The following is a 15,464-nucleotide window of genomic DNA, read 5'->3' on the forward strand; positions in this document are numbered from 1 at the left end:
AGGAGAATAAACAGACATGAAACTCCCTGTGACAGCCCAGGTCAGACCCGTGCTGGGCTGTGAGCGTCAGTGCTCAGACCCCCTAATGCTCAAAGTGCTCGCTGTGTGGTGTTGATCACGAGCACAGAGTGAAGCAAGCTCTATATAGCACTTCAATTATCAGCAAGGCAAGAAGGTGTCTGTCAGACATACAGTCTTGTGAACTTGAAGATTTCACTTCACTGATCTAAAACTGTATAATGACAGCAACATTATGTCAGATAAAGAACAAGGAGCCTTCACCCAATGTCACCACCAATCACAGTGTTCATTCACTTTAAGAAAACTGGTCTACAGCGTTTCTTTTTATAAACCTGATATTTATACAGAAGACATTACTCACACACACACACACACACACACACACACAAAGAGCAGGTAACAATCAGCAGTGTTGAGCCGTTGAGTATTAAAGTAGTGCCATTTTAAAAAGGTGAAAATGTGTGTTTTCTTGGCCTCCTCTTGTTGTATTACAAAAATGGCATTACAATTGCATACGATAGAATAAGATTAAGTGAAAGTGTAACATGTTTCCTTCTTTTTCTTCTGATGAGATTTAATTTTTCTTCCTCACTCATTTCCGGTGCCAGGGCGCCCCCTATGGAGGGCTTGAGCCTTTAGCATTTATCTATGCTTCCATTTCCACGGTGCCGGCCCTGACTCGGAGAGTCTAATAAAGATCCAATTAAAACATGAAATTAAATGGATTTTCAGTTTTTGTGAAATTCAAATAATGAACCTTGATAAAAGTTATATGAATCCCTTGAAGTTGTACAAACTGAACTCTTGATTAAATGCACAGTATGGCTCTCAATCAAAACAATAACAAAAGATACTGTCGAGCCTCACGGGGAATCATGGGAGTGATTATTTCTGCTACTCCCCTCCAACCCAAAGAAAACAAACTCCATGTTGACCGCATTCATGATGAACAGAAGTCATTTCAGTAATTTTTGTCACCCATTCGTTTAATCTCTCACAGAGGACTCGACCAAAATGAACGTGTCTGGCTCTGTTTTTTATGCTCCTGCTGATGCTTTTAGTTCTTTGACTCTTTTCTGCACTGATGCACTTTGCACCGTTGTGAGTCGAGACTTGGTGACGTTGATCCAGTTGTTCCTTTTGTCATTAGAATGAAAGTGGTGAGAGTCAATCAACTCGGCTGCAGACTGCAATCCAGACGCTCTGCACCCATTCTGAGGTGAGGAAGCTAATGGCTGCTAAAGAAGAGGTATTGAGGCCACTAGTCAGGGGAGAGGTTTGAATCGTTAATAGCCTCACAGACACATGCATATATATAGGCATAATGCACCCTTAGTGACACACAAGACACTCACCCCATTAAAAGAGATGCTCTTTGATCTGGTGTATTGTTCCAACTGGGGGCATCTCAGGTGAATCGCTGCGCTGATTGCTGGTTTGACTTTCACGGCACCTCCTTGAGACCCTTTTAAGATCAGAGGAATTATGCTGAAAGGCAATCTGAATGGCACAATGACTCAGACAGTAATTTGATCGCCTGAGTGATCAATGAGACAGTATGTTGCTCCTCTGAACTTCTCGCTTCACTTCAAATTTGCATAAATCCCTTTGGGGTTTTTTTATGATGGTGTTGGAGTAAAGATGAGGCAGGTGAGTGGCGTTGAAAAGCAAAGCGTTGTCGAGGAAATTATCAAGACTTGACTCCACGCAATAAGACTCCTTCGGCTCAGATGGTTCACGTTGATGAAAGTTTATACATCAGACGTGTCGTTCAGAGTCATGCTCAGACTTCTGCAGGACTCCATTGAATTAGAGCTTTTTAATCAAATCAAATCCTGGATAAATAAAGGTTGAATTAAAAAGAATAACTGCTGAACACTTGATTCAAAAAGACATTATTATTATCAGAGTCATGCCATATTGACCCACCTAGAAAAATCTGTAAAGTCTCTGAGCTTTGAGCAAACAACAAGTTCTCCCAAACATCGCTGCAGATATCAAAGAGAACTGTTGAGCCTCTTGACAAAAGTGATCAGTTACTTAACATTACACATGTAATTAAATAATTACAGAAATTCCACCACAAGTGTAAGTGAGTGTGTAGATCTCAGGCTGGACCAAAACAGAAGCGCCGGCTCTGTGTTGATCCCCGTGGGAGGTTGGCTTCCCACTGTCTGACTTCGGCGAGCCCAAACGAGTGGCGAGCTTGAGCTGTTCTGCGTCATCATTCAGGGTCTTTTGTTTCATGTTATGAGAGTGTCTTTTCTTCAACGGTAGGTTCAAATCAAAGTACAAATAAATAACAGGAGGGTCAGGGACGTCGACGTTAACCTCTGCTTCACAGGCGTTTTTAGTTCATTTAATCACATCCATTCATCCACACCAACCACCACCCTCATCCAGTCCAGCCAATGAATGAAGACAGAGGTCGGAGTGGAAAAATAGCCAACTTGAAAGGAGGCTCCCCCTATAGGCCACTAGTGTGAAGCTCACATAAATGGCTGTTTACATACAGTACCTTCTTTACAGCAGCAAACAACAGCACTGTTTTCAGATTTTGCTGAAGCAGCTGCTCTGGTGGAAACCAGAAATGGTCTTGGAAAAAAGAGGAAGGGATGATGGTCTTATTTCACGGTGAGAGGAATATGGGAAGCGTTGGTGCATGAAAATACATCCAGACTTAGCTGCATAGGTGTGCAGGGTTCGAGGAGTGCTCGTGATCTCTTACAACCCGGGTCTGGACAAAGTGACATAATGAGGGATGGTATTTGGAGGCGGAAGAACAAAGGGCAGCGAGTGGTATTAAACAGTGGAAGAAATGTTAGCGATGGACAAAAAGGCAGCACAGATTCTGTAACCTTGGTCTTAGCTTGTCTAGCCATCTTTGTCTTTCTCATTATCATGAGCTGTATGATATCCCAAGCCTCTGAATCGTCTGATGCCTTGAATGCAAAAATCTGCTTTGCCTTTTTTGGCATTGTGGGTGCTAAGCTATTAATCCCGAGAAGGCAAAGGATTTACTGAGGTACCTTTTGTACGACTGAGATAAGAACCACGGCTTAGGTGGAATACATAAACACAGACATTTTTCATAAGGGTGAGCTGCCATTAGTTGATACCTTAAAAAAATAAAGCCACTATCTGTTGGAGTTTTTCTCTTCCTTGACCCTCCCCTGACTGCCGGTGTTAAGCTTGTTAGCAAACCGCTGCTACGTCTTTCTGCATTACACCTCTGTTTTCCCTCTTTTAGAGAAAACACCAATTAAATGTTCACGTGATTTATGAGGTTGCTGCCCTTGTTGAGACCCTCGTCTGAAAAAAGCACCTTCAATGCCGATTGCAGAACCATCTCCTTAATTAATCACCTCTGTGTCCCAAAGTAGAGCGAGGTCTACATCCCGGGCAGAGATGGAAACGTGAGAAGTCTCAAAAAGTTAAAAAAAAAAAAAAAATCTTTCTTTCTTTCTTCAGAGAAACAGAGAAAAGCTGAGTTTCCCTCCTCCCTGGCTTCTATCTACGCCTCCAGCAGGCCACTGCATCTGTCTCGTATCCGCCACTTCCTTTGAAAGTTTCCCAGGCCGCCTGAGCTTTTTAAGCACTGCCGCTCCTGAAGGCTACAGTTGGCATGGAAGGGAGGTGGTGCCTTCTTTTGCAGCATCCCCCTTTTTCATCCTTATCTCCTCTATATTTGTAACAAATGAGAAGGCGTAGGGGAGCCAGTAGCAGAGCCTGGCCACTTGAGTTTCCTCTCCTGCAGCACTATCGGCCCACTTATTAAGGCCTTTGCGTTCGCTCTCCTTAAAATTCTGCAGCAAAGGCAGATAGGAATTAGTTTGTATGTGAAACATACACTTCTGATGTCTCCGATCAAATAAGATCAGAGCTCGTCTATATTTTGCATGCGGTGACACGAGCGAGCAGGCTAAATGTGTGTGCATGCGACACATGCAATGAAGATGTATCTTGTCGTTACATCAAGAAACACTGTCGACATGAATAATTGAAGGGATGAATGCTGGATATTAACAGTGAGTCACACAGGAGCATACTGCCTAAGCTGCAGAAAACAAGATGTGTGTTTAAGACTGACTTGTGTGTGTGCGTGCAGGTGTGTGTGTGTGTGTGTGTGTGTGTGTGCATTACTCAGAACTTAGTCTACATCTGACGGCTCAGCCACAAGGCTTAGTGTTAATCTAAAGAGATATTCTTTATCAACACGAGCACATTGCAGACATTTGGAGATGTGGCTCAGCGATTACCTTTTCGCTCCCTTTTTTTTCTTTCGGCTTTTAAGTCATTCAGTAAGTCGCATTTTGTGAAAGGATGCACATTTTTGTGTCAGATTTATCAGATATTTCCATGTAAGAGGGGATGGATGTGCTTCTCCACTTTCTTTCACCTCAGCCAGCCAAATCCAGTGAAAAGGATTGACTAGAGTCATTCCTTTGCAGCACTTGAATGGTCAAGATCCCCTTTTGAAAAATACAGATTTGAAGTAAAAGGTGCCAAAGAAGTGATGCAGAAAAAGCTGTAAACACCAAAATAACACACAGCAAATGCTTGTTTAAGTCAATTATATTCAATCTCAGATATTTGTCTGCAGCCTCCCCGGTGGCCGACTCGCTGCTTATATTGTTCTTTTTGTGGCCTTTGAGTCCGAGGTTTTGCATCGACCTTGTTTTATGGAAAGTAAGTAATTGCCAGTAAAGCTTCCAGGCACTAAAAGCTAAAAGCTAAAGAGCTGCAAATGCTCTCTCCTGATTATCTTCTAATGGTTTCAAATTAGCTGAGCGTAATCGCACGCCTCTTCTACACCTCTGCAACATCACTCCTACAAATGTCACATTGAGAGCCGGCGGGGGGTAAATGTAGGAGGGAGCAGAACGAGCCAAAGGGGAAACGCACTGAATAAGTAAAATGGTATACACAGACGCAGTGGCAGTATGGATGATTTATTGTTGATGATGTTCAATTTAACGTCTTTGTTTTAAAGGAACCGTGACTGTGACTTCCAAGAGCTTGTATCAAATATCAACTTCACTTAAACTCCAAATGTTTCTGTTTGTACTGCTTCTCATTTCGTGTCCGTAAAGTTGCATGCATTGTTTTGTTTTGACCAATATCCTGCAGTAGTGCGAGGTACAAGAGTGAATTTCACAGTCAAATCCCAAAGCCATCTTGTTGTTTATTGTTTCCTGTTTGTGTTCAAAAGGGTGGGCTGGGGTTTGGTGCAGTAATCCTTGAATCATAATGAGCGCTTTAGCGAGAATATGAAGCAATCTGACAGCGTGCAGGTGCACCAGGCTGCATCCTCTTTGACGCCCTCCCTGCTTCAGTTCAAAGGTTCATTTAATGCTCGGTACGTCTGCATCCGAGCTGGACCGAGCAAAGACTTTGACATATTTTTTTAAAACCTCAGAGAAAGGAGCACCTGTGGGTGAAAGAGATGAAGAGGCGGAGAAATGCAGAAAGAGAGAGAGAGAGAGGACACGGTCGAGCTCTGTTCTTTCTGACAAATAAAAGTAGTGCTTCAACTTGTCGGTTAATTCTTTCTCTGAAAACACACTTCATCATTCTATTGAGGGAATTCTCACCCAGCATGTTTGCTGTTATTTTGCAAGTGTTGGTCTTCTTTCTTCTTTGACTGCAATGCATTTGTCGGGGCTCCGATGGCCTAGTGGCTCCATCACCTCCCACGTACAGAGGCTATAGACTCCAAGCAGGCAGCCGGGGTTCAAGCCCGATGTGCGACATCTTTTCAGGCATGTCATTTGCAACTGTCCCTCCCTATATGCTCACCCGTGACTTCCTCCAGATATGTGTGCATTGCATGCTCGTTCTGCTACGGCTCCGTGCACCGTCGTCCGTCAACGCCCACAGGCTGGAGCAGCACAGCGGACAGCTGGAGTGCCGAGCGTCACCCTATCAACTTCCCTATCAAACGTAGTCACCTGAATGAATGGCACAGTAAAGATCACCCAACGTAAAAGTAATTGCAGAGATGCAAAATCCAGATTATGACTGCAGGTCACCCTGTCTGTGTTTTTATTGGCTATTCATTGAAATGTAAGTAGCGAATGAAAGAAGTGCTGCATGTTCAATTATAGGAGAAAAAGTGCAACCGAAACAAGATCAGTGCTTTATCGCCTCCGATGATGAATAAATGAGGTGGATAACTTGTCACATGAACATGCAGAGCTGCCTGCGGCGCTCGTTCTCTCTGTCTTTCTCTTTCCTCCACGCGGGCGCACACTTCATGCACAAACCCACAAACACAAACTCTCCTTCCTAATTACTCTTCCTCCCTCTCTGTCTCCCTATCCGTATCCCCTTCATTTCTTTGATGTTTGAAATTAGAGTTGAGAGCAAGGTCAGTGTATTCATAACGTTTTCATCAGAGATTTCTTATGTTCATGAGGAATTAGAAAAAAGTCAAACCAAGTCCGAGATCATTAGTCGGACACAACCTGATGTTTTTTTCTTCTTCTCTTGGAACTGAAACTTGAAGAGGGAACATGCTCCTGCATACGCTCGCTGCCGAGTGTGTGAGAACAATGAAATTAGACCACAATGAAGCAGAAACATATATATTCCCCAAGGAAGCCTGAGTGTATTTGTGAAATGGAGCATGCACATTTCTTTTGCACACAACCTGACGTTAAAGGTAGATGTTTTTTTAAGCCCGTGCCGCAGTTGATGCCATAATTTACACACGTGCAGCCGTAGGGAAAACATCAGCGTAGAGTGCATTTTATCTCTAAGGACTCGATCCATCCTGCAGCAGCAGAGGTAAAGTGCTTTTCAAAGAGCTGCCCTTTCCAACATTGTTCCTCGAAGGTTGACCTATGACTAAGATTACCATTCTTTCAATTCTTCTCCCCCTTCTCCAGCGCTGGCAGCTGGACACCCGGCGCTACACGTTGTGCTGAAATGTCATTCACACTCCTTTTCTTCCCTACACCCGTCGCTTCTTCTCGTCTTTCCTCCTCCCGCCCATTCATAAAGGTGACAGGGTTATCAGAGTGTGAGCAATTGTTTCATACCAGATCCATTTTTATCTGTGCTTCCCGGGATTAATTCTGCGGTCACACATCCTATTCAGCCAATCAACTTTCCAACCCAGCTTCAGTTGTTTTTCGAGGATGGAGAAAAAAGCCAATTGGATTCTTTGTCACCTCAATCGAGTGCTGCCTCTGCCCGGCTATTCCATCTCCTCATATCTGCAAAACACATCTTCATTTGATTTGGTCATTTGACTGCAGCAATAACTCTGTATGACTTCATTTAAAATGCTGTGTGACAGTGTAGTCAGTCGGTATTAGAGAGACGGGTTTACTCGTGGATGTTGTGTGAGTGTTTATGTGACAGAACGGCGTTAGTGTCTGTACGGCACAGAGACAAAGCTTCAATAACAGCTGAGCAGGAGCAACAATCTGAAAGAGACAAATAGTGGAATATTGTTTCTTAGAAAACACGGTCGATAAGAAGGAGCGGGGAGCAGCTTTATTTCAATTTCAACACGGCGACTTCTATCAGATTTAGATCGCAGATGAATTCCCTCGTGATCCACTCTCGCAAAATGTGTTTATAACTTGGAACTCTCAAATGATTCCCGCATTGATTTTCCATGTGTTTTTGTTATATATACCCAGCCAGATTAGCACGTGCAGATTAGTGAAAGATAAATGTTTTAAAGCGACCGTGTAAAGGTTTGCAACAGCCTCAGTCCCCGCTCCAGTTTACTCCAAAAGGATATTCCTCTGCAGGGCCAAAGAGTGACTTTAAGGGAGCAGTCACGGTTTAAATGCTCTTTTTATGGACAAACCAAAAACAGTTGTCGATCTCTAAAAGTGTCACCAGCTCGTGCTGCTGTTGACTCTTTTAAGCGAGTTTTTTTTCTTCTAGATTTGCATCCGAAACCGGCTGTTAACTTTTAAAAGGTTAGGTAAAGTGTAGAGAGTCGAGAGTGCGGCCTGTTATTTTAATCATGGCAATTACATTTGATTACACCAGCAGGTATCTGTAGGTCAATGACACAGAGTCTGATGCATCAGTTATATTTCAGAAAGGACCATTGGGCAAATAAAGGTCCATAATTAAGGTTTTACCTGAGTGATATATAACACTAAAGGAAGAGTCCCGAGCAGTATTTCTTGCAGCTTGTAAACACAACGTTCAAACCGTGCTCAGCATCCCCAGAAGCTCTCACTCACTGCAGGACATTGTGTGTACGTTTACCTGCACTGCAAGCTACCGCACGCTAACACGAGCTAACATCGGTGTTTGACGCGTTCTCGTTTTGGAACGAGCTTCATCCGTTTGGCTTTTTGCCTCACTATGATTATATTTTCTCTTCTGTGCTGCAACTTCTCTCACATCTGTCATATTCACCAGTTTGAATTGGATCAACTCATTGAATTGTATCCACTCTGAAACCCAGCAGCTGGCTGTCATTTACTGGAGGAAACACACCAACTCCCTGCCCAGAAACGTCCCGAGTCAAACAAAACAAACCTGTACATCAAATGACAGTCACCACCACACATGTATGGAGGCCCATAAGTAATGATTGAATGACTTTGTTTTTGCATGAACCGTTCTTTATATCTTTAAAAAAGCTGGAGCTTGTACACGATAGACCAAAAGGGTGACAGTGTGCACAACTCCCAGTGACGCAGACCCCTCAGACACACGCACCCAGACCCTCAAATTAGAATAAGCTACAGGGAAACAAGTGACTCATCTCTGTTTGTCTGCTTTGTGCACGTCCCAACTTTCATCATAGTCATCGATCATTATTTGAATTTCTGCCCTCGTATCTTTCTATACAATACTTTATCCCAACAACTTCACCCGCAGTTTGTGCAAACAGAGATGCATGCTCTCCACATCTTCATGATTGATTGCATCTTTGCTGCTGACTTGCTTCAAAGCCAACGCTATCTCTTTAATTCATCAGAGTTGTTTTCTGCCTGAGTAAAGGTTTCCCTCCCCCCCACTCCCCCCTCCCTCTCTCTAGTTTGTGTGGGAGTGAGTGCAGAAGGAATAAGGAGAAGATGGTGATAGCGGAGCAGGATGATCATTAAGCACTGCGTCGACTTGAAGTAACTCTGTGTTACTTTGAACAGCAGTGTCACATACACACACGCATAAAAGATTTTTTATTTCACCCTTAAATTTGGGGTTGTATATGAGAGCTGGCTTTCCTGCAAATACAGCTCTAACCTCAGAATCAGCGCCAAGCGTCTAGTGTGTCCCCGTATGACAAGAGAAGCAATCTGTTTTCATGAGCTCAGGTCCCGGGGCGAGAGATTAAATTGCTTATTTGGATCCTGGGTTGACAAAGTTTACTGTAAGTGCCTCTGAGAGGAAAGAAGGTTCAGCAAAGCTTTTCTTAACTTTTCCTTTCGCTGAGAAAATCAAGGTCAGCTTGAGTTTGCATTTAACCTTTGGTTATGGCCAGTAGCTCCTATGAAGGGATGGTAAACCATGTGGGGGAGAAGGGGCAGTAGCTGGCATGGATGATTAGCTGGAATTTCTACTGGAGAGGAAGAAAATATGTCAGACATTGCCTTTTAAACAAGTGTTGATCATCTCTCTGACATTAAAAAATCTGACTTCATGTTGTTTTTCTTGTGTCTGCAGTTCCAGCCAACATCTACAAGGTGTCAGAAGACATCGTAGTGAATGAAGGCAGTAATGTGACGCTCAGTTGTTTGGCGAGTGGCAGGCCGGATCCTGCAATCACCTGGAGGCTGCTCAACCCCTCAGGTAAGAATCATCCAATCAGTGCTCTGTTTGAGGCTTTTCCAAAGGTGTGAAACAGTCCTTCCTTTTTTAAATAATAGAAGAACAGGAAGTAAATCCTCTCTTACAGCATTAGCTCTCAGCATGCTTTACATGGTGTCAAAAGATCCAAAGAGCATGCACCAAGTTTTTCTGACTTGTCACAACACACAGTTTTACCACTACGGCAGGAAGTCAGAAGTGGGAGGACAAAAAAAACAAAGCAGTCATGTTGTTTCTCAGTAAATCTATCAACACTGTCTTCAGTTGACACTGAAGCTTCAGTGTTTAGCCAGCTCTGCATCGGTCTGTAAACCTGCTGCATTGTTGTCAGAGAAGCTTTAACACAGCATGTTTCTTCATGTGAGGTCAGAGAGGAAGAGAGCGTCATCATTTCATTCAGTAGATATCTTACAGATTGCTCCTTAAACCCTGGAGAGATTCTCTTACAGGACGGAGCCTTTGCAGTTGTCAACAGAAAACAGAAAACTCCCACTGATGGAGGTTGAAGCGAGATTTATTTGCATTTCAGTTGTCTCATATGCACGGCTTAAATAAACACACTGGGAAAAACGCTCGTTCTCTGCCTGTGACACACACACACACACACACACACACACACGGTTACTACCAGCTAAATCGTCAAAAATATTCCCTGTCAGCTGGAGGTCCGCGGATATTTCCTGCCAACATTTGTTTCACGATAGGAGGGTGAAGACAGCATTAATACAGTAGGCATGCCTGCTGTTGCCATGGTGATTTCAGACATTGTCTGTCGGTTTGTGCAGGCATAATCAGGGGAAAAAACCCTGAGGTTGGGGAATCTGCTCCTAGGCTGAAAGTCGGCCCACCTACAAAATCACTGGTATAATTTAAAATCAGATCTGAATCGGCCTGAAATCGTACGCCGTGTGTATCAAGATCAAATCTCACATTGTGTTTGCTTATGCTGTCATAGTCCAAGGCTCGTGTTGATACATCTCTCCGTCTACATGTCTTCAGATTGTAAGGCCAGTGTTGCGTTTGAAATCCAATCTGAAAGAAAAGAATAATGTCTGTGCTGCTGATCAGCATGGCGTGTGATGGATGGAGATGCTCAAGTTGACAATCTCTCACTTTGGTGACAACCTTGTGCCGATTGAAAGCACTTGTCTATATCAATTGTGTCTCATCAAACACGTGTTCTCCTTCACCTGGATGCTGAACAAGCTGGATGGCTGTATGTGCTTCTTTTGTCTCTTTGCCTTAAAGTAAAGAACGGTGATTTGTTAAGACTAATCCTGCCAGCTATGTGGATCCTGCTGGCTTCTTTACAGAGCTCCGGATGTGAGAAGTGAAAGCTTCCCTTCATTTCTTTCACTGTGAAACTGGAGAGGAGCCCTCAAGGTTCAGATGGTTAACAAAGCTTCTGTGTGTAAAGCTGTTTTATGAGTTTAAATAGACTTTGTTCCAATGAGATGGATGGAGATGTGAATACAGAGGAAAGGGAGAACAAATCTCCAATCGTAGAATTTTTCATGCAGCAAGAGACCGGGGTTTAGTTTCTACGCCTCTGCAAGTTTCTGTACTTTTCCTTTCATAAGGTAGCTTTTCTTTTTCATTATTCCCTCGATGAAGAAGTTGTGGGCAGACCACCTTCGGCAAGTCTGTGTTTGTTAACTGAAAGACTCTGAATGGTGAAAGTGAAGCAGCGGGATAGAAGCAAAATCCTGCCGTTGTCCTGGCAGAGTTGCATCCTGTAAGTCTCGACAGACGCGTATGGCTCCAGAGATGGGTGTTCTGGGTCTTTAGCTCTGTTGCTATTTTTGTTGTTGTTGATTTTGCGAGTGTCTTTCGACCAACAATCCATAAGTCTTACCCAGTTTGAGAGCGTGTGTGGGACTGCTGAGAGAGATAATGATGTCTGGCAGCCTGTGGTCTCACCGCTTCACGCTTTTTGCCTGCCTGGGCGGTAACGCAGCTTCGCTCTGCTAGTGAGGCATTCTACATATTTTTTTATTTGCTGGAGCCACAGATGTTCATGAGTCACACCATGCAAGCCCAAGTTTAGACTTGACTGTTTTGTTCAGAGAGTGAGTGAAGTCTCTTCTCTACAGTGTGAGGATCACGTTCCAGCCACAAAGTAATTTCATCTTACAAACAGAAATGTGTCCTGACGCCAATTTCAACACATGAGATATGTGCAGGGAGGGAACACTGAGATTATTGCTGCGCACCATGTGATCTTGGACGTCAGAAATGTCTAGTTTTCCGTCTGATACGTCATCAGGATCGCCTCTGTGAAGTCGGAATCCGACTCTGAAACTGGAAGATCATTCAGTAGCCCGTGTTAATATCCAACATGCCTGCTACATGCATCAACAGTAACGTATAAGCTGTAGCTAGTGTTTGTTAGCAGCTTGTTCGTCTTTTTGTGTGATTAAATGAATTACACCGATAGTATTGTGACAGCTCTTCTCTCTCTTTTATTTCCCAGCACAAACTATCACGCACAGTAGTGTGTTGTTATCGTCTGGCATTAGCTAACAAAACAAAGGTACTCCTTTAGGTGTCCGACTTGTAACTGGAACACGGCCATCTCGGATCTAGAAACAGAACCTGACCTTCGGTAACTTCACTGGTTTTGTCACGAATACGACGGCACTGTTTGTTTCAGCGTAAAAGCACAAAGGTGTATTAACTGCAAAGCTTTGTGTCGGTGCTGCTGCAGACTCTGTGTGATACATTTTCATCTTAGAAACACACCAGCAATGCATACAGATCATCTCATTACCAAGTATATGAAATCCAGCAGAAATAACAACACTGGTTTCAGTGTATTTTGAAAACTCAAAGGACTGTTTTTGCAAAAGGAGCAGGCATTATACGATCGCTTCACAGCCGACGGATGAGACCGTAAAACTGTGGACTCAAACAACTTAAACTGACAAAGTGGCGATAAGAATCCTGAACGACAAGTCAAGTGTGCAATATACTAAAGTTGTGTCTGTAAAACTTTTTTTTAATTTGTTGTCGTCGGGGGTTCTGTAAAACCTTAAAACAATCGTGCACAACTCAAATGAACAGATGATGCCTCCAATGGCAGAGCCGAGCACTTCCAGCACACAGAGTCTAAGTCGGTGTATGCCAGTGTTGGGAGTTGTTAAGAGCAGGGTTTCTCAGGGTTTCCACATTGATTACTGCTGTTGTCGGATTTTATGAGGCCATTGAAGCTTCAAGTGCTTCTTCTCGGCTCTGCTTCATCTCATGTCTCTGTTATTGTTGCCTCTGCTGCTATGTTATCAGCTCACTCATTAGATTATCACAGATGCGTTCGGTATTTTAAATCTTAAATGGCAACGATTAAACGAGTATGTTATGTGCTGAGGGCATGTTTACATCCGTCTCCACATATTAGACTCCTATTAAAGAAAATATTTGTGTTTGATTGAAACAGTTAGTCATGCAGGTTATTGCTCTAACATCACGGAGCTGCATTTTTTTTTTTTTTTAATTGAGGGCTCGTGGAAGTGAACTGAACTTCTCCAGAAGTCTTGTAATAAATAGCTGTAGCAGTACTTGCGCAGAGATTTGTGTACCTGCTGAGCGTCATTAGATGAAATGAGGATGACTGCGGTTGGGAAATGTAACAACCCACAGAGCACAATGTACGATAACAATGAAGTAGAGACACTTCACTGTGAGCATGACTGTGGACTTCAGTGGTCAGAGCGTACACGATGCTCATTAAAGTAAGACAGGCACAAGTTCAGCCAAAAGGTTTTATTTTGTTTTGTGGCTTAAAGTCGCCAAAGGAAATAAAAAGCAAAGTGTAACAATAACCGCAATAAGGAAATAATACGCTCAAATAAACAGTGTGCAAGTATTAACTGTAACTGTTACTCTCTTTATGAAACGCAGCCATGATGACACTTTCACAGAGTAAAAAACAAGGATGGCTTCACCTCATCATTACGTCTCTGTGACACTGACACTTAAAGTGGGGATGTAAAAAGGGGCGGATAAAAATCCTGCCTAGACTGGCAATGTATGTAAAAAGAGGGATGTTGATTAAGTGAGAATTGATTCTAGTTACTGAAAGAACTTCTGACTTTATGTTTTATTCATACTCTGAAAGGATTGGTGAAGGAGTCTTTTTTTACCCAGATTCTCTCGTGTTTTTTAATGGCTTTGGAAATGTAAAGACAACCGAAGCCTTCAAACAAAGGCTAAAACTAATAAATGTTATTTGGAAAGTCACATATTACAGTATACTCTAAATGTCCTAAAGCTCTTCTAAAAGTGTGTGACGTTTCCTGTTGTAAATCCGCTCTGATCCTGTGTTTGATCATGTCTATAAACCCCTCTATTTCAGCCCTGCTCAGAACAGGCTGTTTCTGTGTCTGTAGCTTTAAATATGTAAATGAGCTGTGTCTGACCACGCCCCCTCTCTGGAAGGGCTCGGGTGTACTCGCTGCTTTCTCTCTCCATGTCCTATTGTTTACGGTGAGAAGGCAGACTCAGAGGGAAGAACAAACACCTAGCTGTGGGAGTGTCACTCACCTGGGGGAGGGGCTACTGCCCTTTGTGATGTCATGAAGGGAACATTTTCAAACAGCCTGTTTGAGCACACATTTTCTGAAAAGTGGAGCAGGCAGAAGACGGAGAGGATGGACTTTTATCATCATCGGGGGGGGGGGGGTTGTAGACAGACTAGAGACACATGTTAGTGTTAGAGGAACATGGTGAAGTCTATTTGCACGATGTGTGACCTTTCATTGCATTCCTGAAAAATGTATCATGCCACTTATTCTGGAGGATTTGATTTAAGCAGTTTTAACAGAGCAATAAAATCCATTCTCTCTACCCCTTTGTCACTGAAGCACTTTGCATCCTTGTGTATCTTTCCTCCCCCCGTCAATGTAAGTCATGTTTCTATCATTAATGAATTCTAGCACTGTTTGCAGTAGAGAGTATTACCATTACAAAAAGCTTGAAAAACCAACAAAAACAACACATGACATGTGTCTTCATAAACAGGTACCTCATTAAATAGTTTACCACGGTCACAAAGTGCAGGTAAAAAAACGTAGCCGATCTGAGTTTGGGTCTCATATTCTACAGAAGCAATGCAACATACATAGCCTATATATATTTTCTACCTCTGTGAGGCCTCTGCCCTGCTGTAGGTAGCACGTATCCTGTTGCTCTTGTACTTTTCATCAAACGACTTTTTGTTCAGCCTCTGTGTGGGCGCTGCTGTGAATATCGACTCAATAACTCATTGCTCAGACTTGTGAAGCGAATGATCAATAGAGCAGGGAAGGGCGGGGAGCGGAGCAGAGGTGAAGGAATGATCAGCAGGATGTGTGAAAGGACAGAAGTTAAAAGAGAAGGGTGAGATAAAAAAGCCGAGTCTGTGTGTAAAAACAGGGTGTGCATGCACAATACACGTGTGTGCTACAAGATCCTCTGTGTTGATCTCTTCAGCTATTTGTTCCTTGATTTTATTCTAACTCCCAGAAAAGCTACTCAAGCTCGCACAGTATGCTTGGTGGTGGGAGGCGAGGACAATAGTGACATCTTATCTTTCACATGTAAGGGGATGTGTGATTGAGCTGCTGGTCAAGCAAAGAATCATTCCCCATGCGTCTCAGAACACCAGAATAGATCATGCA

The 15,464-nt window shown here is 43.1% G+C and overlaps 1 protein-coding gene across 2 annotated transcripts in view; it reads left to right on the forward strand.

Moving 5' to 3' along the window:
- The window catches only part of lsamp (limbic system associated membrane protein), a 329,152-nt gene that overhangs the window by 285,748 nt on the left and 27,940 nt on the right, over positions 1–15,464 (forward strand). For both annotated transcript variants that reach the window (XM_079353795.1, XM_079353794.1), the window contains one exon: positions 9,667–9,792. In XM_079353795.1, the coding sequence (XP_079209921.1) occupies positions 9,667–9,792 (126 nt within the window). The remainder of the gene's footprint in view (positions 1–9,666; positions 9,793–15,464) is intronic.

This window comes from Symphodus melops, assembly GCF_947650265.1.
Source record: "Symphodus melops genome assembly, chromosome: 10".
Taxonomy (NCBI): domain Eukaryota; kingdom Metazoa; phylum Chordata; class Actinopteri; order Labriformes; family Labridae; genus Symphodus; species Symphodus melops.